Source organism: Meleagris gallopavo, chromosome 4 (genome assembly GCF_905368555.1).
Source record: "Meleagris gallopavo chromosome 4, MGAL_WU_HG_1.1, whole genome shotgun sequence".
NCBI lineage: Eukaryota > Metazoa > Chordata > Aves > Galliformes > Phasianidae > Meleagris > Meleagris gallopavo.
In genome coordinates, this window is record NC_139407.1 from 11072652 (window position 1) to 11094952 (window position 22301).

Genomic DNA, 22301 nt, shown 5'->3' on the forward strand with positions numbered 1-22301 from the left:
GTCTTTGGTCTTCTCTGCTCTTTACTCTGAATGTGTCTGTCAGGCTGCACACCTGATTGTGTGCACCAGAGATGCAGAACGGAACTCAAAATGGTGGAAACCCTGGCTAAGGTAGGTTGAGATTTGTGCCACCCTGGAATTGGATGCTCCATAGACCAGTGTTACTGCTCTCATACTCCACAGAAGAAAAATAATATGTTTAAAGGAGCTTTCTAATGCTGTGTGAAATCATACAGATATTTGGTTGTGTATAGTTGTGTGATTGCGTGCGCTTGTGCTAGCTTATGTTTGCTCACATGTGCCCTTTCTCCATATAGGTACTGTACCAAAAAATGAAGTGGGCCCATTAGTCAAACCCAGTCTCGTTCCCTGTTATCCATCTAGGCTGGGATCACTGTATGAAGCTACCATACCCAAGCTGGTACCTGTTACATCACCACTAAGAGCGCTTAGGCTTCAGATAAGCAGCAAATATAGTGTGCTGCTTGTGGCTCTGGCTGCTTCTGCAGGCATCATCAAATGGGCAGAGGCTGTAATTTTTCCAGGGTCAAATAGGGAAGCAGGACGGAAAATAGGGGGTGAGCAGTAGTTCCCTTTGGGACTGCCAGCTTGCCTGGGCTTCCAGGGTTCCCAGGGCCTGCATGGCCTCGGCACCTGGAAGGACCGGAGGCGGCAGGAGATCCTCCGGCTGTTTTCCGGCCAGATGGAGAAGCTTTGATGGCCAGGGCTCGGGGGAGCTGGGGACCAGCTGTGTGCAGCACTCCCCCACTGCCTGACCTTCTGGAGGGTGGTGCTGGATAAGGGGGGATGCAGGGAGCATGGAGAGGAGCCTTGTGTGGGGAGTGTAAGGAGGGGGAGACGGAAAAGAAGAATGCATGTGCAGCGGAAGGAGAAAAAGAGATGAGTTGGGGGGGAAATATTAGAGAAACGGGTCAGCAGCTGATTTGAAGTAGAGAAAAAGGAGATCCAGTTTACAAAAGTAATATATAGAACCAGTTTACAAAAATTCCCCCTTTATTCACATAGCAGGGTTTGTATACCTCTGGAGGCTCAGGGGTGTGTGAGGAGAGGATGGCGTTGCTGGGAAGTTTTGCCTTATTGCTACATAACTCTGCTGTTGGGCATAACTTTAAAAATAGCATGTTACAACAGGTGGGTACAATTATAAGATAGTTCCTCAAAATAGTAAACAACTGCCAGTTCTTTTGGCAAGGAGTGTGAAACTTTCCTCATTTCAGTTCTGCAGAATTCACTTTTAAAATTCCCCACCAGAACCAAAACAGAGAGACAGAAGGAGGGGAACGGTCCCAACTTAATTTATCCTTTGTCCAGCCTTGGGAAGGAGAGCTGCAGTAAAGGTACAGAGATAGTCAAGAAGGATGTTAGTTTGTTTCTTAATGTTTTTAATTAATGAGATGCAGATGTTTCTCCTGACTTAGGAGAGCAGACTTCCATACTTGAACCTATGCAGTATGATGGTGACTATGGTTTTCATGCAGGTAATTTGAACTCTGGTCTATGTAAATGTATAACTTAATGCACACTATCACGCTGTAACTTTTTCCTGTACTTACTCCTGTATCAGGAGTGCTTCTCCTTTCAAATCAGCTTACAAGAACTCCCTCGCTAATGTGCATATGATTAGTACTAAATTCTGAAATTGGCCTTGACAAATGTCAGTTTAATCAAAATGTTAGCTTATCAGAGCATCCGCAAGTAAAATCTAATGTTAACTGAATATTGTAATGCAGGAAATGTACTAATGTTACTTGCCAAATGCATTTAGACCAGATGTCTGATGTAAAAGTAAAGTCAGCGAAGCAACAACTGTGCTTATTTTTTCTTTTTCCCTTCTGTTTTTTAAATACAGACTTCAGTTGCAACTATGTAAGATGACAAAGCAAGCTGTGGGGTCTACAGAAACTGCAAAATAAAACAGAGTTAAGAAAGTTCACGGCTTTCTCCCGGAATTGAAAGTCTGGAATGTTTGTCTGTCTGTCACCCAGCACAGTCTGCTGGACAGCTATTGTTGAGCCTTTTCCTTTGCAGCTACTAGAAAGTAAGTTTGGAGCAACTGCTCAAAAGGCTGTCAGTTCTACTGAAGCAGAGCACAGCAGAGCTCTGTGCTTTGCAGCCTGTAGCACTGTCTGCTTCAGCCAGGAGGTATTGTAGCAATGGAAAGTACTGAGATCCGTGGGGAATTGCATTTGCCACAACAGTAATTATTTTTAACCAAGAGTAAACTTGATCCTAAGTGTAGGCATGTAAGTGTCTTTGTATGTGAGAACTTGTCCTCTGGTCAAAAAAAATTCAATTTTGCCAGGTCTTGTTTGAGGCAACACAAGAAGATCTAATGACATGAAAACTTTTGTTTCTGCCTGGTGTTTTATTGTTTACAAGCAAGACCTTGGTGAGACATGTCAGTCAGAGCCTCAGTGACTCGTTAATGTTGGAGACAGCAAGCAGAGGTAAGTGCTGAGCTGGGTGTGTGCTGGTACCTGCTCTGTTCCCACCATGGGACTGACTACTTACTGGGGTGCCACAGCCTGCTCCAGCTATGCTGGCCTCAAAGGCAGGACATGGAGGCAGAAGTCTTTAGAAGCATTGACATTTGTTAGTTTAACATTGCTGCTGTGCTTTTAGGATTTGTGTGTGTGTGCGCGCGCGTGCTGGTTTGGTGATGTTTCTTTAATTCTCTATTTCCTTTGCCACTTCGCCTTTACAGGACCTATCAAGAGCACTGAGTGAGCCTTGTGTATTCATGTCCATCCCCTGATGGTGCCAACTGCTGTGTGAAGATTTCCTTCCTTCTCAGCATGCAGTTTTATTTTCCCCATAAAACATGAGTGACTTTGCATAAATTCATATGAAAATAAAGCCGTATGATGCTTGCAAATTTAAGTACACAACTTAATTATAGTCCCTCGAGGCATTCGTAAAGGCTGAAGGCCCTGTTTTGGTGTAAGGCTGCACAAACACTTGTACATAACATGTACCCACCAATTCGTCATGATTTTTAAGGGCAAGATGGTTGAAAGTGAAGAAGCAATTGTTCATCCTTAAATTATTTATTTGGTGAAGCTAGCAGAAATAGTGGAATTTACTTTGGAAAGGGTGATCAGAGCCTGCTTTCTTATGTGTGGCTCCTTGGAATATTCCATTATTTGTTCTTGGATTTTCCAGACATGAAAAGAGAAATCCCTGCCCAGGTCTTCATGTAACAAGCCCATGAGGGAAACTAGTTATCATCTGGGCTTGTGTAAGGCAAGCAGAATTCATCTGGATAAAAAATAAGGTACTTGGAATGCACACTGGGTCCTTTGGTTTGGAATAGAGTTTTTTGTTCTACTTTTTTTTTTTTTAGAGAGGTTTTAAAAAATAAGTTGTAATCATAAATCAGTGACTATATCTTTGCTGAAACCATTATCTTTGGAATGTGAAATGAGAACAAAAAGGAAAACCAAGAAAATGTTGAGCTCAGCACACCTGTTAGTTTTCTGAAGAACAAGGATACAAAGAGTAGAGATCAGTAGCTTTCTTCAAAGGCCACTGTAACATTTTCATAAAAGCATTTCATTCTTGGTGTGGTTGGTTGGCACATTTATCTGAACAGCCCAGTTGTCTTTGGTCTATATTCTGTGTTTTTGACGTTCTTGGCTCTTAGATGAAATAGCCCTGTGGGTGAAATTGCCCTTTAGCTGTAATTTCTTTAATACAGCTCCACTTGTTTGGTGCAGGCAAACTCTGAATGCAATTTGCATGTTAAAAACAAGCTACCTAATTCCCAGGCTGTCTCACTCTGTTGACAGATACAGGATCTTTTTTTTGCTACAGTTCTGCAAACATACCCAGCTTGACTTCCAGGGGGTTTTACCTTCCTCATCAGCCTTTAGTAGCAGTGCAGCTACTAGTAGGCATGTTTTAGGACTGGCATTCAGGTGCACGTCTGCAGCAAGATTTAGACACAGCTTAACCCCTAAAACCTTTTAATCCAGTATTTGAGAAAGTACAGAAATCGAGCTGTCTGATGACTTGCAGTTCTACTCCATTAACTGGTTTTAACCATTTGTATGAGGTTGAATTTACAGATTTTGTGAGATGCTGTTTGATTGTTTCAGTAGCTTTTTAAGACAGCAGTATACTTAGCGTGTTTCCTTTAAATATGTGCATCCAACTGAATAGAATTAGTGATAATTTAAAAAAATATACATGGATTTTTCATACTTTTGCAACTGTTTTCTCTTCCACTAAAGACAGCAAAATGGAGAGAAATTGTCACTGCAAACTGTTAAAGTGGTGTCCTCCAGAGATCCACACAACAAAGATGTGCCCTAGTTCATTATTTTGTAGCAACAGGTTTGCTGGCTTAGCACAGAATAACTCTCTCATGCTTTCTCCTCTTCAATTATACCTCTTCCTGAAGTTGGCAGCTGCTGCAGAGATAGGCCTCCTCTTCTGCTGCACTGAGCCCTGGTAATTTGTTATTTCATATGGCTGAGGGCTGCAACCTGACCAGGAGCTCACTGCCTTCGAGTGGGGTGAGGGAAACAAGAACGGTATGTAACCCCCTTCACACACACAATTCCTGGCACCCGTTCCTGCTTGTGAAATGCCCAGTCCCACTCATGGCTTTGCTCACGGGAGGACGGTGTTCAGATTAACTCCTCAGTGACTCCAGCAGGAGCATCGAGGCTGCCAAAAACCCTTGGGCCTCAGAGAGATCAGATTATGGCAGGGAGTGGTTGTCTCAGGGTCGGAATCATTGCAGTGCTGTAGGCTCAGACCCACTTGATGTGGCCTTCGGGGCTTTTTCTCCTCATCTAAATTTTGTATGCAGGAGAACGTGAATTAGAGGCAGCATTCAAGTAAATTCTGCAGTGGTATTTTTGAGGCGGTTTAGGCAGTATCAGTACTGGTCATTTTCTTCCTTCCATCCTCCCTTTTCTGTGTGTATTTCGAAGATGTTGGCATTTAATTATTTTAGGTTGAAGTAGTGGGAGGAAAAGTGTAGGGATGGTTGGGAAGAGGAGATGCGTTCTTGTCTTGAGTCTTTCTGAACTTTGAGAACATGCATGTATACCTTGGGAAAATTGGCACTGCTATATTACAGAAAACATACAGAAAATATCCTGCTGTCCAGCTTTTAAGTGCTATAAATTGTATGGCTTCCTGTGATGTCATGCATGTCATTGTTTAATGTGAGACTGCGGATGGGAAAGGTAAGTGATGTACTTTCTGCACAAATTAACTTTAGAAAAGTTAATGGTTTGACCTTCATCTGCAGGAAAGGAAGAGATAGGAAAGATGTGTTTTTAATGCTCAGCAAAGTAAGGAAGAACCATAAAGACAGGAAAGGGAAAATACTTTTTAACACATGATCTCATTGTTAGTTTTTTTCACTTGTAATTTATGAGTCCAGCAGATGTTGACCATGACAGCTGAAGTATTGCTTGACCTCACTACAAAAGGACTGTCAGGCTTAACAGAAAGAGTTTAATTTGGAGGGATCCTACTATTCAGACGGAGTGGGCCTGACGTTTGCCGTGTTGTGGATGAGGGGATTTATGATGTCCAACTTAAATGTTTTTTTTATTTCCTGGCTTCTTCCAGTGACTTATGATGCCTATGAGAACAGTTGCATTAGAGGCAAGAGGCAGCCTGCGTGGCCAAGGGAGGTCCGTCTTCTCCTGCGGTGTTTTGCAATTGGCAACTTTCAAGGAATGGTAGATGGGTGTGCTTTGTTTCAGAAAATGCTATAACTAGCAACTTTGTATATTTCTTTTAAAGGGATGTCAGGTAAAATTTTCATTACTAAACAAATCTCTCTACGAACGACATCCATCTCGAGTGCTTGAGACCCACTGAAACTTGGTGAAGCTGTTCTAGGAAAATGAAACATCAGATTAAATCTTTAAAATAAATAAATAAAAAGCAAGGAAAACTGGCTGCTTTTAATTTGAATTTGGACCTAGACTTCAGGCCTGGTCTGTGGTTGTAGTGATAGTGGAGTGCTCTTAGATGTTTGAACACTCCACTAAGAACCTGAATGCTTTAGTGTAAGCCAAGTGCTGGAAGAATGAGTTTCTTAATGCATTGGAAGAACCCGTTTATCAAAACGATGTTGGTCTTTGTTATATATTTACTCTCAGTAATTCACCTTATGGTGAAGCAACTGTTAAGAAACACCTTCCTCAATTGAGTGATACAGTTCTGCCTCTGGGGGCTTCTCCTGTATACGTGCTCCTGCTTTTCTCCTGCATGGCCACCTGGTCAGGGTGCAAGGCAGGAGTCTCGGGGAGGGGCTGTGGTGTCCTGGCTTGCTTTGATGCTTTGTGCTTTTTGGCAGCCTCTCTTGAAGACACCCAGGGGGCTGCCTGGTCCCATGTGGCTGTGCAGCTGTGAAATGGTAGTGAATGTAAGCAGGCAGGTGCGGAGGGCAATAACTTCTTATTTCACTTGTGCATAGATTGCCTGTGTAGGCTCTTTCTTCTCCTCTTTCCTCCATAACCCACAAAATCTCTCAAACAAGATGAGCTTTTAATCTTTTGAGAAGCTTGGACTTCGCTGTGAGACATTTAAAGATAGAAGATGAAGTGTTGGAAAAAGAGCTGATTCTTTTATCTTGATGTAGCTGGTATCATGTTCATATTCCCAATCAAAGAGGCCTTTGTTTCCCGCTGCTGAGAAGGCCTTGAGAGTGTGGGGAGGCCAGCAGTATGTGATGTGTTTCTCTGATCATGTAGTAGCATTTACTTGGAACTCAGTGGCTGCTCAGTTGTTTTTGTTTTTATTATTTTTGAAATGTGTAACTTTATTTGAATTGCATTTGTAAACTGACTTTTAGCGTTAATAACCATTTCAATTCTAATTGGTAAGAACCTAGCCTTGCTTAAATATATAACTACAACTGTTGGGACCAGGCTCAGTTCAAGGTCTGTATGATGTTTGTATTGTCTGCAGAAAAAACATATCTGTCCTTGTTAGCAAGGTTTTAGGTTACAGGCCATTACATGATTAGCAAGATCACAAGTAGAACAGAGTGCCTGTCGTGATTGTGCTGTGGCTACTTCAGTGTTTTTTGGTGCAGAAAAAAACCTGCAATCCTGAATTGCTGCTTATCCTTGGATCTTCCTTAGCCCTCTGTAAAAGCAAGCTCGTCTGGTGATCCAAGTAGAGCAATCGCTGTAAATTCAAGCTATACAATAACCTGGATATAAGGAAAAGAGTTCTTGCTTAAATGTGTTCCTGGATTCGACTCCTTTGTTTTTAAGGCAGATGTAAATTATGCCTTACGGGATGAAGAATGTTTTTTCCAGGTATGGCCTAGTCCTTCAGTACTGAGTCTCTAATGCTATTGCTTTGTCCTGCTTTCTCCCTTCGCAGTTCTACCTCCAGTGCTGGTTCCAAGGCACAGTGAGTACAACCCTCAGCACAGCCTCTTGGCTCAGTTCCGCAATTTGGGACAAAATGAGCCCCACATGCCACACAACGCTACTTTCCCGGACTCTTTTCAGCAGCCCAACAGTCACCCATTTCCCCATTCGCCAAACAGCAGCTATCCAAACTCGCCTGGAAGCAGCAGTAGCACCTACCCACATTCTCCAGCCAGCTCAGACCCAGGAAGCCCTTTTCAGATGCCAGGTATGGTCAATTTCTGTGACTTGTGAGAAGTGAAAATGTGGTTGAATGTAACAGATAACCTTGTTTTTGCGTAGTAATACTTCATTATCAGCCAACGCTTGTGTTTAGCAGTAAACTTTAGGTAATGAAGACTTGGTCTCTTGTAATATTATTGAGGTTTTGAATTTGTTTCCTTTTGAACTCAGTTCAAATGTTACAGGTAAAATCTTCTGGAACAGAGGGAAGGATTCCATATCATGAACATTCTTGGGAGATGGTTTGACAGTGTATTCCATAATGCAAAGAAGAGTAATGCTATGGATCATTCTTGCTTAGGAAAGAGATAATCAATAAATTCAGCAGAGCTATAGTTCTACAGAAGGATGTTTCTGAAGGGGATCATGCTGCTGCTACTTGATAAAATTTCTTCATGTAGTGATGTAATTTCAAAAGCCAAATATATATCAACTGAAAAAACATTTGAAGCTCTGAAAATAAATATTCAGACTTCTTAATTTGTAAATTCAAAGAATTGGCAAGCTTTTTTTGCTGAACTGTTTGTAGAAGATTCTGTGAAGCTGTTGTTATTGTATTTTTGTATTTCTGTATAGGGTTGTTAAAATACTGCAGAAGCTGCTTATGAGGGATCTCTTGACCTAAATGTTAGGAGAAGGACTCTGTACAGATGCTTATGGATGTTCAGTTCGTGTGTTTTCTTTGGGGGCTGTAGGAGAGCATGTGTAAACAAAAGCAGGCGGGCTTGTGAAAATATGCTTTCCACTATGTGTAATTAACATTAAGAGATTTCTAGTGCTGATAGTTGTGTAAAGATGACTGAACTTGCAGAGACAGGAGGGAAGGAAGAAGAGTGGATGTATTTGGCGGTGGTTTTTTTTTTTTGGTTGTTTGTTTTTAAAATGTGAAAAGTTGCAGCAGAAACAGCTGTCTTGCTCTGCATTCTGTTTTGTTTTAAATATGACCAGTGTGGTTGGGTCTCTTCCAAAGGCTTCTCTAACAGGAAGGCCTTCCTGAACATAGTCTTGTGGAAGCTTGCTTGATCTTGAGAGGTCTCTTCTATCTGCATCCCCATAAAGACAAGTCTTGGGCTGCAGTGAAGAAACTGATTTAGAGGAAAGGCAAGATACTGATGTCCTTCATGTTCAGTTTTGCACAGCTGTCCATCTTATTCTGTTAGGGAAAGAGGAGGCTGACTATTGGAAAATATATTTAAAAAAAAAAAAGGATCAAGATCAAGTTATCCAAAAAACTCAAACTTAACAGAAACTCACTAATTTGTTCCCTATGGCCTTAAAATCTTATTTCCGTATCTCTGCATCTCCAACATTGTACTTGCATGCACATGAATGTCCAAGTTTTATTATAACAAAAACCTTTGAACTCGACTGCAGACTGCTAAGCTTTAAAGCAGTCCTTTTGTCATTTTTGTCTTTCCTTGCTGCTTACTCCTCCAAAAAGGAAGGGAGCGTACCAGCCAGCTTTAAATATAAAACTGTCAGCTTAGAAATCAGTGGCTTGGTTTTCTTGCCTTTTCCTGATGTTAATTTGGTTTTTGGGTTTTTGGAGGCACCTGTGATTACTTGCTGTGGTAGCTGGCGATCAGTGATGGAAGTAAATGTGGGATGAGCAGCAGCAGTGCTCACAAGAGGCAGTCTAACCTCAGCTTTTTCAGCAGAAGCTTGTTGGCATTGGTCAAGGGTTTCTCTTTTGCATGTACCTCTGTGATTGCTGTGGTGAAGCGAGCCCTCTGCTTTCCTGGAAAGTGGTGCCATTGGCAGCTTCTTGCAGCTGCTGGGAAGCTATTTAGGAAGCTGTAGAGCAGTGCAAGTACCTGCCTAAGGTGCTTCAAATAGAGTATCTGACTAGGGTGCTTCAAATAGCAGTGACAGTGGGTGAGTGAGTACAGTTGTAGTGCTTAGGATGGTTTTTGTGCTAGTAGTTCAGTGCTGAGCTGGCCAATGCAGCCAGCAGGAGATGGCAGCAAATAAATTCCAAACCCAGAAGTTACATCTGCAGTACTTGGGTTCGTCAGTACTTTCTACTATTTCCTATCTAGGGAGATGGACCTAGTACTCTGTAGTTATAGTGACAGAGTTGTGAATGTATCAGGAGTGTTTGCATGCTTCACTGAAGTGATCAAGCAAGCAGAAAAACTGAAACTAAAAGCTTTCTGCTCCGAATTCTGTTCACATTTACAGCGTTCGGTATGTACTTCAGATCTTTTCCTAAGAGCTCTCTATGTGCTGTTGTCTGTGGAATTTTCTACCTGCCAAAGTCGTGGACAAGCTTTCTTTTGTGGTTAAATGGGGGGGGAAGGGACTTGTTTTTATTGTACTTGTGCTTGGTACGCATGGTAGTTGTTTTGCTTTCCTGAATCAAGGTCCGTGATTGCTTTCTCAGATTTCTGGTGAGTGGAAATATATAGCTAAGTCAGACTGGAAGCATTTCCAGACAAATGCTGTTTATGTGGGTATATATATACTTTAAAGAGAAGAAAGGACTCATCTATCTCTATCTCTTCTATGTTTAGCTGATACTCCTCCTCCTGCTTACCTGCCTCCGGAAGATCAGATGACACACGATACCTCCCAGCCAATGGATACTAGCATGATGGCACCTGGAATCCACCCTGATGTACACAGAGGAGGTAAAAACATTTCCTTCTCATCTTCTGCTTTGCTTCTTAAGAGTGAAGTACTTTCAGAATTGTTTGGTTACTTTAATACTGCATGCATATTGTTTGTGAACGTCTTCATATGTAGAAAAGAAAAAAACAAAATCGTCATTTTTCTTCTCTGTTGCTGTAAGGCATGAAATAATAAATCTAGGGGGAGAGTTTTTAATTTTAAAGTAAATAGTTACTTAGGATAAGAACACTACTTGTTTAAAAAAAAAAAAAACCATGGGCTTTATTTCTTTCTGATGACCAATCATATCACGGTCAAGATCCTTTTATATACTTCTGTGTGGAAATTCTGATAGTCCCAGAGAAGACAATTATTGCAATGCTGCACATTTTTTGCATTCAATACTGGTACATGTGCAGGGAAAGGAATCTTCTTATCTCTTATACATTGATTTATTGTCACCGCCCCTGGAGGTGTTTAAGGAAAGGGTAGATTTAGTACTTTGCGATGTGATTTAGTGGGCAATACTGGTGGTAAGTAGACAGTTGGACTAGAGCTCTCTTCTAGTTTAAATGATTGTATGACTGAAACAGTGCAGTTGGTTCTGTATAGAATCTACTGAATTGTGGATGGCGGATAGTCAAGTAGCTCTCTAAATGAGGACTTGGTCAGAGAATGGGTGCTAATATGGTCATTATGTAAATACCCGCAGACGTTTTTCCCAGGCAGTACATGTCATACTCAGTAGTTACAATAAAACTTCCTACTCTCATTGTGTTTTGGTTCTAAACTCAGTGCTTACCTTGAAGTCCCTGAAGCGTATGCTCTGTTTTGTACAGTTACCATTTCTCCTGGTGATAAGAGCTTTTAAAAAATGTTTTCCTTCTGATGTCCCTTTTTGTTCCATCGTTGAGTCCTGCAGTGACAGCATGTTTCAGAATTCTAAGCTGTCTGCTGAGATGATAGCACTACAGACTTTGAAATCTATATTTAATAAAATATATAGCCCACTGCTTTATCTACTGTGATGTAGAAATCTTTTTAACGTGTTGTTCTTTAAAGCCTTTTCAGTCAGCTTTGCTGCTGGGTAAACGATTTAGTGCACCCATCACGTTGTGAGAAATAGCCCCTTTAGAGAACAAACAGTCTTACACAGTTACTGACCGTGCCAAGAAAGAGCAGCGAGCTCAGTGCTGTGCCAGAATGATTATGAAGATCACAAGCATATGAACAATTTAACTATTGTTTGATTTTTTTTTTTGTGCTTGTTTTGTTGCTAAGCTTAATGTCTGGTTTCAGGAAGTATATTTGCACTCTTTAAACAATTTGGATAGCTTCCCTGGTAAACTATTTACTCGTTGTGGAATGAATTTTGCATGTGATAAACCCCATCTGTGTAGCATTTCCAGTACTCTCTGATCCCATACACTGTGTGCACAGTCCTTGCTGCTGCTGAAGGCCCGAAGTACGTTTATCAGTGTTTGTGCCTCGCCGCAAACTTTTGCATGCTTATGCTTCTTAAAAATCCATGTGTATGTAATTGTTCTATCACACGAGTTAATAAAAAGCAAGAAGGAAAATACAGACCGTTCTCTTAATACTCAGCCATTCCAAATAATAATACTGTCCGTTAGTGTTTCTCTCTCATAATAGTTAAGTACAGTGGATTCTCACCTCTGCCGCTTCAGTTAAAGTTAATAAATAAGTAAAGCAAAACCAAGTTAGAACCTTTGCTTTTGTATGGCATTGTGTTGTTTGTATTGTGTATGCATTTACACACTTATACAGTCTCTCTCTATGCACAGACTGTAATTTCACTACATTTAAAAAAAAATCTGTCACAGATCAAAAAAGAACAGTTTTTAGTGTAAACTTACTGTAGCATTTTTGTTGCAAGCTTTTAGAAGCATGTTTTTCATGGTGATTTGTTAGTCTTAAGAGCTTTGACTTAACAAGCTGCATCCTGTCAATGAAGTTGGGTAATTTCCATTGTTGGCCCATGCTGGGAATAGAGAGACTAAGCGCACCTGCTCTGCATGACTTAAAGCAAATGTAAGGAAGTTAGTATGAAATCTGTGTGAGAGAGATATGATTCATTCTGGAAGAATGGCCAGCTGGCAAGATTTCTTCCTGACTTTAGAGAACTGGGGTAAAGCTGCAGCTTTGATAATTCCTGGCATCTTCATGTGAGTTTAAAGTGTAGTAATCTTACTAATAACTAATGAATGGTTTTTAATTTTTTAACAGTGATGTGAGACAATAGAACATGCAAGGGTATCAGGAAAGACTAGCTCCTTTCTAGCACTCTTTTAAGCAAGGTATTAATCAGATGTACACATACTCAAGTTTTGCACTATTAAGTAGGATGTGTTGTCCTGCTTTCTACTATTTGTTACCTTTTGTATCTGATATTTAATGCTTATTTGAGGGGATTTTAGTTTTGTTTCTGTACATCAGAAAAATCACGATGTGTGAAGAAAGGAAAATACTAGCACTGGACTTAGTTGACTGACTTCAGTGAAGACTTGGGGTTGGCAGTAGGAATCTTGGGCCGGAGAAACAAGCTTCGCTGTAATGCTAGTCTTAGTTTCATTTTAGCACTTTGGCCTATAGTTAGAGCTTTAATCTGCTGAGCTGTTATCTCAGCAGCAGATCCAACTGTGCTAGGCTGAGCAGGGAAATAGTCTCTTTAATTTGAAAGAAACCACATAAAGCAACCACATCCCTTTGCTAGTCTCCTTTTATTCAGAGACAGTTTAATAATTTGTAGCTGTATTTGACACTTGAAAGAATACCTATTGGGTGGAGACCTCTGAAGAAGCCTGTGCTGTTGGACACACAGTGAGAAACTGCTTTCGGTGAAGACCTTATGTATCTTGAAGAAATTTTTCCCAGTTCAGAATCACAGGTGTTAGCTCAAGACTTTCATGTGTTTCTAGAGCTTGATAGATAGAAATTGTGAATCGTGGATGTCCTGCTGGCATTCTGTGTAATTCCCAGCTTTGGTTAGGAGCTGCTGAGGAGGACTTGGTTGCTACCATAATCTAGAAAACCAAGTCCTGAGAAATCCTTGCTATTACTCAACAAGTAATTCATCTGTTGGTGAACAACTGCAGGATTTGTACTAGCTAGCATTTGATGAATAAAAGGCTCACGTTAAGTAATATCTGCCTTTACGGCATCTATTCTGTTGTCCAGCACAGTTGTTAGGACTGTGTGTTATGGCCTTGATCAGCCTTGGATCCCAGTTAGTTTGCATGTTCTGCAGACCGATGTCAACCTCTTTTACTTCTTGAAGAAAGATTAATGCAAGCTGTAAAGGCTGAAGTACTGGTCTGCTGACTTTGTTTTTAAGATAGCTCTATACTTGCTGGTACCCAAAGTTATAATGGTTTTTTCGGCAGTTGCAGTTTCCCCTTGTTGCTATAGAACTTCACAGTAAGAGCAATGACTACTTTTAATTTTGTAAAAATAAATGACAAAAAAAACCCAAAACAACAACAACAACAAAAAAAAAAGCAGAGCAAAATGATGCTGAAATACGATTTAACTTAATAGATTGGGAAGAAAGTTGAGCTCTACAGTTGTGGTGTTTCTCTGCTGTCTGGGCCTGTGCCATAGCATGTTGTAGAATGTGTAGCAGGGTTATTGGAGCACTGCTTGCTCTGTGCTTGGGAGCTCTTACGCCTTACTGTTGCCATTATTTTCTGCTTTGGGTCGTATGCAAGTAAAGCTAAGGTGAAATTATTCTGTAGCGTGTCTGTGGCAATGAAAAGTTTAAAAAAAACACAAACAAAAAAAAACCCTGAGAACACAAGACCCTTCATTTAACTGCAGTTGATTATCCAGATCATCTTTTAGTGATCTTCTGCCAAAATCTGCAGGTTTATGAATCTTTAGATCTCAGGCCTGTATTCCAGCACTACCAGACTGTAACTTTGCCTGGTTACTTTGCAGATGTTCAGGCTGTTGCTTATGAAGAGCCGAAGCACTGGTGCTCCATTGTTTATTATGAGCTGAATAATCGTGTTGGGGAGGCCTTCCACGCCTCTTCCACCAGCATCCTGGTGGATGGCTTCACTGATCCTTCAAACAACAAAAACAGATTTTGCCTGGGGCTGCTCTCCAATGTTAACCGCAATTCCACCATTGAGAATACAAGGAGGCACATTGGAAAAGGTGAATTTTCAATCTTTGTGTTCTTTTTTGGGGGGTTTCTTGGGGACTGTTTCCTCTAGGCATGATAGCCTGAGCCACTTGCTTCAAGAGCAGGCTGCTCTTCCCAGTATGTGGGATAAATGCTTATTTAGAATGCTAATAAATACACAGTTTTCTGGCTGTGTCTTTTGAGTCCAGTGTTTTTCTTACCAGCTGCATAATTGCAGGAAGGTTCTATCCCTAGCCATTTTTATTGCCTAAAGCCTATCATAATCTTAATTAGTGCAAGAGCTTAGGGCTTTTTTAAATGAAATGTCTTGATTTCTCTTGATTATTGGTAACGTGGAAATCCAAATGAGTTCTCACAAAATCTTATCTTCAAGTTCTGACACAAATGAGCTGCACTAAGATGTATTTAGAGGGGCAGCCTGCTAAAACAGGTTTTTTTCAAATGCATTTTTAAAGAGGATAGTGATTCTTGCAATGGGAATTTTGTGCTTCTCTTTTCTTTAATGGCCATGACAATGTCCAGCGGAAGAGAAAAGCCTTCTGTTTTATGTCTGACTTGATGCCATCCCCTCTTTTGAGGACTTGTCTGTAACACTGATTACATGGGAATCTGATGCTGCCCCTGCAGTGGATTTTTCCTGCCGGACACCTTTGTTAGGAGCTTACAGTTCAGGGCTGAGCATGCCCAGGCAGTGAGAATGCGATAAATGCCAATTGATTATCTTCCCCCTTCTTTGAGAAGAAGAGAATTGAAACTGAAGAGAACTATTCAGTCATCGAATTTTAGCCCTTAGTCTGGAAAACCTTTCTCAGCATGAGGATGTGTGCAGCTCTCAGCAGTACGCCACACCTGTGCTATGGGACTCAAGTCCTAGAACTTATTCTTTCTTTTCCTCCCCATCTATCTTACCAAGTATGAGGATATTTATTTAACACCTCATTCATTTTCCCTTTAAAAGTAACCCAGCTGCAAGCAGAGTTCTGCTGAAGCACTTAACCGTGTATATACCAAAGTAGAACGGAAAAGACAAGGAAGCTGTTGAAGAAGAAAATGTATACAGTCAATGGTGACATAGAACTGTTAGTCTTGGAGGAAAAGTAGTAAATCCTGTACTTGAAGGCAGCCATAAATATTTTGGATGATCAGATGGCACTATGTGTTCCCTTACACGTACACACATCTCACGTGACAGCACAGTCAAGGCTTTCTGACTTTAGTATTTGAATTGTCTGCTTCTTTGACTTGTTACGCTGTTAGAGGTGAAAAGTTTAGGCAGCAAATAATCAATTTCTAAACTGAAGGAAAGTTTTCTCGCTTCCTCAAAGATTTCCAAAATGAATCATCCTGACACAGCATCTCAAGAGGTTCCTTATGGGGTGCATTTTTGGGGCTTGCTGCCATCAGTGGTGGGTGAGGGAATGAGAAATAGGAGGGTGGGACTGTCAAGGTAGGTATTGGCCCTCATTTAAGAGCTGCATCTACACGTTATTTTTTTCTTAGTTTTCTGGAGCAAAAGCGTTCGAGTGTATTGAAAACAACCTCATTGAACTTGCCAAAATAGCAGTCAGAATTTCTACATATTATCCAGCTTAGGGCTGTTTTAGTATCTGCAATCAATGTAGTAGAGATTCTACACTCTCCTCATGCATTCCCAATTATTGTTTTGTGTAAATATAGTGAAAGAAAATTTAGCTGAACGATCCATCCAATGCACCGCATCTAAACTACTGTAGTTACTTACTGGTTTGTTGTTGTTGAATACACAGCATGTTAAAATGCAGCAATTACTGATTTTCTCCTTACTTAGGCATACATACATACATAACCATCCTTTAAATCTACTGGTGGAAAAAAAAAAGTTATTAGACAGACAGAGGATGGGATAGTCTGATGTACTATTAATGTTCATTTATTTGAGAAGAAACATATGGAAACAGGCCATGAAAAACAGATGCTCAGTGTGAATTGATCTAACCTCCTCATGTCAACATTCTTTTCCCAGGTGTTCATCTCTATTATGTTGGTGGAGAAGTGTATGCTGAATGCCTCAGCGACAGCAGTATTTTTGTGCAAAGTCGAAACTGCAACTACCACCATGGTTTCCATCCAACCACGGTGTGCAAAATTCCCAGTGGCTGCAGTTTGAAGATTTTCAATAATCAGGAGTTCGCTCAGCTTTTAGCACAGTCAGTGAACCACGGCTTTGAGACGGTCTATGAGCTTACTAAGATGTGCACTCTCCGCATGAGTTTTGTAAAGGTATGTGAACATTTGCTTGGGGCTGTTTTGTAAGCAAAATGGATTTTTCTTGATGTTGTGATTCTGAATTGTTGATTGCCTCCCTCCATTGACCTGTTAATAACTGTTAAATTGAAATATTTATGAATACTGTTCTTTAAGTGTAAGGTGTACCTTAACAATTTGAAGTTGTCCATAGACGAAAATCCATCTGTTGCTACAGACTTTGAAAACTGAAGTGACTTGTAAAAGGTGTTTCTTTAATAATCCCTCTAGTTAGTTTCTGAAGCATTCCTGTCGTGTCTGTTAACTACTCTAATTTCATTAAATTGCTTGTCCTAGATAGTTATTCAATTGAATACTTGTATTTAATGTGATCATGTATATTTCTATAATTATTTACGTAATTAGTCTGGAATTATGGTACTTCTTAATTTTGTGGGATGTGGCATGATACAGTACAAGTAAGCTTTGAATAGTTGAGTTGTCAATCGCTTGGCCTAAAGGTGTAAAAGCCACAAATTAATTACGTAGCATCAGGTTTGCCCTTAGAAATGGTGCTGCAATGGTCTGTGCCATCTCCTGTTCTCAAAGATTCCCTACTGAACTTTATGCTCTTAATCTTGGCTGGCATTTTTGATGTGAGATAGTACAGATAGTAAGTCACTGTAGCTGTTGCGGTAGTCTGTCTTGAACAGCAGCTCCCAAATTAGGAGTGGCAATAATTATTTCAATAAACACATGGACCTTTCTATTCTATGTAAGGTCAGGATTTGTTATGTGGCTACAGAACAGTTATATACATAAGTTCTGATGTAAAAAGGCTAGTCAGACCTTTGAAAGTAAACAAATGAAGCTGATACTATTTTGAAATGTCCTCTTGGATGAGAAGAGGACAATCTTTGAGGTGTGTTAGAGCAGGGGTTCCTGAAATGGAGCTGTTTGTTGGTATGGGACGTAGCCCAATAGTTGTACCGCAGCGTAGTATGAATGCGCATGACTCCTGCATATGCAGCATTGTGCTGCACTGTGTTTATAGCTGCTGCCACCTATTGGGAGTCGAGCTATTCCTTCATTAGGGGTTTAATATAGGCACAAAACAGTTCACTTGAATGCTGTTTAATTGTCTGCATATATCCTTGATAATAAGTGCTACAGAATTGGGTAGAAGCTTGCCTTAACTTGGGAAATACCCTGGTGGGGAGTGATCATGCTTTCTTTCTTTTAAGAGGTATTTCTTGATGTATTGCTGTTTGTATTCTTTCAATCCTGCAAAAGATGCTTTGGTTCTTGTCAGACAAATACCTCAGCCCCAATTCCACGGTGTCACTCTGTGACCTCAATTTTTAATTCATCGATCTGTTTATCAACATTTTTCTTGTTTCTGATCTTGATGTCGAAGACTTGATTACCTTTCTCTTGAGAGGGTTTATTGGACATGATATAACTGGGCAGTGAAGTATGGGGAAGTCTTGCATTCTAGAAGTCATGTCTTCGGAGAACTTACAGTTCAATTCCAAGAGATCTCAAAATGACAATTTCTACAAATGTGGTGGGGTTTTTTTTTAACTTTGGGTTTGTTAATTGAAATGTGATAATAATCAGATGCTGTTCTGCTGAAAATTGCTTATGAAAGCTAGATTATTTCAGTAAGAAAGGAATGGATTCAATGTGCTTCTCATATATTTGCTATTATGAAGTAAGATGATTTTCTTTTTCCCTGATTATGATTCTCTTTCCAGGGTTGGGGAGCTGAATATCATCGACAAGACGTAACAAGCACTCCATGCTGGATAGAGATACACCTTCACGGTCCTCTTCAGTGGCTGGATAAAGTACTTACTCAGATGGGCTCTCCTCATAATCCTATTTCTTCAGTGTCTTAAGGTCCCAAGCTCCTGCATTTTGGAAACAATTGAGCCTTGCATGTACTTGAAGGACGTATGAGTCAGACACATACTCTTTTCTTTTTTCTCCCCCCCCCGGACTGGTAACAGCTGAATAAGAGCCGTGAAAATAATTTACTTCTGCGACCAACTGTTGGATTTGGGAAAAGAAAACCAACAAAACAAAGAAAAACAGAAAATAAGCCCTTTGACGTAATACTGTTGGTATCAAGTACTTTAGTTTACATAGTAATGTTCTATTGCTAAGTTGATTTACAGGCCTTATCATAAAGGAGGCTACTGAGCCAAAACAACAATTGGTTGGACCGACTTCACGAAGGAGTTTCTTGTAGTTGGCATTCTGAGATTCTCTTCCTTCTTGACATACAGCATCACTTTTTTTTTTCTCCACATTGTCCTTTTGGGCTAAGAGCTAATGTTGGTGAAACCTACTTTTAACAGGCTTTCTGCAGTATGTTTTAAAATCATTAGTTGAAACTGATGGTTATTCTTCTCTTAATAAGACAAAAAACAAACAAACCCCAAAACAACAATGACCCAAACACCTAACATATAGTTTTAATATCAATAACTTGTAATAATCTTGGAAATTGTGTTCTGACCGTACTACTGTAAGAATGTTAGGTATGTTTTTTGGTAAATGTATGTATGGTGTTTATGAAAGATTAGAAATCCTTTAGACGTAGACCCATAAAGGAATTAGGAGTATTTGAATGGGGGGAAGAGGGAGCGGGAAGAGATGACGACAACTGAAATGTAGAATATATTGTAAACATAGGTTGTTAGTTTAAACTGAGGTCTGAGTTTTGCTGTGCATTTCATTTTTATATTGGCTTCACCTTGGTAATTCTGACTTTTTTTTGCCTCTTCCTTTTTCTCCCAGAGCATTTGCGCAGCTGGTTAATTGTTTTACCTGTGAAGAGGACGAAATGATTAATTCCTGCAGTTTGAAGGCTGCAGCTCTATGTATTTCAAGACAAAGTTGTACAGTGTGCTCTTTAACTATATTGAGCAGTTTTATACAGTGTATGTAACAGAAATAGGCTTTTAATTTTGTAAGAGAATCTTGTTTTGCCAAATCTAGGAACTTAATTGTTTGGAGAGCTTCAAAATCCCAATGTGGGTCTGTTTCAAACTTCGAAAAATATATATATTTTTAATTTTTTTTTTACTGCTTGGTTTATTTTCTTCTCTTGATCTTTTATATTCGCGTAAGCTGTAGTACTTTAAGTACCTTTATTCCAAACTTAGTGGGTCCTCTTTACTGGAAGTTTTGAATAAAACCTGTTGTTACTGCTTACATTTGATTAAAACTTTGTCTTGTCCACTTCTTAGTAGATACTGACAAACCAGATAAAGATATGATTTTGGATGAGGATCAGCTAGAAGTGAAGAGACACTGACATTTATGGCTAGTACAGGTTAGTAACCCTACAAAAGCTAGTATGGGAGATAAATTAGCTCTCTAGAGGGAAAGACTTCTTAATTATAGTAAATATGGCTGCAGTGACACAGAAGTTCGAGTTCATAAAACTTCTGTGTTTTCAACATAAAATATCTGAATGAGCAGAGAGTTTCTCTGCCTTTTACAGAAATATCTACCAGATTGTAGACGGTGTGGAGGTGACTGAGTCAGTACAGTTGCATATTCACTGAGTTCTGAGAAACTCAGTAAGAAATTTTTATAATGTAAGAACTCAAGTGAGCTATGACTTCATTTGACTTCCTCCTTTTTCTCTTGTTTTAAAATAAACAAGTTAGGCTGATCCTCTTTAATGAAACGTTTAGAGATCTCCTTTAAAAAAAAAAAAACATTCCTCCTTTATAGTATTTTTTTTAAATCATTTCTTTAATCATCATTGTTTGAATGCCCATGGTCCATGAAGAAATTGTTTGGATACAGCTTTTGTGTATCAGCCTTCACAATCTCTTGTCTGTTTGCCTTGGGTTGGTTTGCCTTGTGGAGAGTGTTGCTGCCTCCCAGTTGCTTTGCTGGAGATGTGCTGGAGGTGAAGGCCATAGTGGCAGTGTTTTTTGTTTTGTTTTGTTTTTTTCTTTAAGAACCTTTAAGAACTTTTTTTTTACTTGAGTTTTTAAAAAATTAGATTTCTAATAAAGTGGTAGTAGAGGCACAAGCACAAGTCTTAAATTTAAGTTAAAGGTGATCATAGAACGAAAATAATTTTGTTGGCTATTGGCTCACTCTGCTTTTTTTTTTTCCCTGTATTCAACCTCTACCATATTCACTTTCAGCTGTTCCCAACCAGGTTTGTTTCTTCTGTTGGAATACAGAAATTTTTTTTTAAGTAATTTTTTAAGTGCTACAACCATCTACCAGTCATGCAAGTCTTAAGTAATACAAGTGTTTCTGCCTCCCCATATTTGGATGATCTGTTAAGAACTATAATAAACTTCGAAATAGCTTTGAAGTAAAGACAGTTCTGTTGCAAATGTTTTTGAGTGCTACTGTCTTTTAAGTTTTGGGCAGCCAGGTGAGGGACCAAACCAATCAAGCCAGTTCAGATCAGTTTGACCTTTCTTGTTCCCAAGACATACTAACAGACTTGGGCTTTTGTAATATGTATGTTTTCTGGTGCTGTTTGAAGAAACAATAGAGATAGTGCACTAAGATTTATTTTCAAAAATATGCTAAACGAAATTTGTCAGTATCCCTGATGTCTTTTTTCTTTTTATAAAATCATACTGAGTTTCCTGGTTTAATGCAATTAGAAAACATGGATTTATATTTCAAGAACCTCTGAATATATTACCATAATTCCTTTCTTTTTCCTAACTGGGGATTGAAATGACCTTGTATTTGTAGTGTGTCAGAAACTTAATGCTTTTATTGGGTCCCAGTCTTTTGAAATTGTTTAGAATTTTTCTATGCTTTTGGTATAGTTGAATTGCAGTGTGCATACTTTTTCTTGACTTATTATCCAGCTTTTTGTTTGTGGTAAGGAGACATTAACTGTAGAGGAAAAGTACCCCTTCATGTAATCACTGAGAAGATACCAGCTGGACTTTGTTATATAAGTTGATTGGGTAGCACCTGAGACTAATTGCCAGAAAAACAGGTGGTAGAACTGCAGTTATTTTAGAAGCCTGAGGCTTTTGTGAAGATATTTCAGAGCAGCTTAGAGAAATTTTCTTACTGATCTGCTCTATTCTAGATAGCTGGAATCAAAGTCAGCAAAGACGCAGGACAGAAGGAAAGCTTTTTGTTTTTTTGGGGCCTCTCATAGAACAGAAAGATGAGAGCTCTCTGAGCTCTCCTCAGGGAGAACCTGCACTGTCTGCTCTCTAACCAGGTGAGTCCTTGTGGGGTATTTGGTATTTGTTCCCCTCATAGTTTCCTGGGTCTGATCTCTTGAACAACCAAGTTAAACATGGAAGAGATTATTTCAAGGTCAAAAAAGCTGAAAGGGACCCTGTTAGGAGAAGATGAGACAAATACTTCTGTGGAGGTACCATGTTTTGGCATTTTAGTGCTAGGGAGAAAATCATGATTTCCTGGTGGGGATAACTTTAACTATATAAAAACATTTGGTGAATCTTCATAAGGCTTGATGGAAGCTAAGAGAGGTGGTTGTTATTACTTGTAAGAGGGGATGGAGAAAAATAATTTATGTATTAACATATCTTGTGTTAAAGAATCATGGGCCTGATCTTTTAACCTTGTACAGCTGGTATTGCCATGTAGTTTTGCAGCAGAAATGCTAA

The 22301-nt window shown here is 39.6% G+C and overlaps 1 protein-coding gene across 5 annotated transcripts in view; it reads left to right on the forward strand.

The window, feature by feature from the left end:
* SMAD1 (SMAD family member 1) overlaps nt 1-19891 on the forward strand; it is a 103727-nt gene extending 83836 nt beyond the window's left edge. For all 5 annotated transcript variants that reach the window (XM_010709530.4, XM_010709531.4, XM_010709532.4 and 2 more), the window contains 5 exons: nt 7384-7641; nt 10169-10285; nt 14223-14444; nt 16436-16692; nt 18414-19891. In XM_010709530.4, the coding sequence (XP_010707832.1) occupies nt 7384-7641; nt 10169-10285; nt 14223-14444; nt 16436-16692; nt 18414-18557 (998 nt within the window). In that variant the 3' untranslated portion in view covers nt 18558-19891. The remainder of the gene's footprint in view (nt 1-7383; nt 7642-10168; nt 10286-14222; nt 14445-16435; nt 16693-18413) is intronic.
* The last annotated feature ends 2410 nt before the right edge of the window (nt 19892-22301 follow it).